Source organism: Penaeus monodon, chromosome 30 (assembly GCF_015228065.2).
Source record: "Penaeus monodon isolate SGIC_2016 chromosome 30, NSTDA_Pmon_1, whole genome shotgun sequence".
Classification (NCBI taxonomy): Eukaryota; Metazoa; Arthropoda; class Malacostraca; order Decapoda; family Penaeidae; genus Penaeus; species Penaeus monodon.
Window position 1 is genome coordinate 23,972,336 of NC_051415.1, and position 351 is coordinate 23,972,686.

Consider the following 351-nt stretch of genomic DNA (forward strand, 5'->3'; position numbering starts at 1 on the left):
TCCTATGACTAGCAGGCTTGCAGTTTGTGGTAATAATTTCACAAGGAAGAACTTATTCCCGTTAATTGCAGGCCAACCCCAGTTATTACATTGATGCCCAAGCTCTCCAGTCAATTGCCAGAGCAACAGGAGTCAATGTTGGAGGAATAGAAAATGGAATTGAGGAAGGAGCAAGTGAAGATGAAGGAAATGCAAGCGAGGAAGAAGTGGTAGAGGAAGATGAGGAAGATATTAGACCACAACGTCATTTTGCCCTGAATGGGTCTGCAAAGTTCCTGTAATCATGTGGCTATTATCTATGCCTTGATATTTAAGATGATTAAAAACAGCAACTTTTGTCTTTATAAACAA

General features: G+C 40.2%; 1 protein-coding gene across 1 annotated transcript in view; it reads left to right on the forward strand.

The window, feature by feature from the left end:
• Positions 1 to 341, forward strand: part of LOC119592660 (intraflagellar transport protein 140 homolog) — a 20,093-nt gene extending 19,752 nt beyond the window's left edge. Inside the window, exon 26 of the mRNA XM_037941572.1 lies at positions 72 to 341. Within this exon, the coding sequence (XP_037797500.1) occupies positions 72 to 281 (210 nt within the window). The 3' untranslated portion in view covers positions 282 to 341. The remainder of the gene's footprint in view (positions 1 to 71) is intronic.
• The last annotated feature ends 10 nt before the right edge of the window (positions 342 to 351 follow it).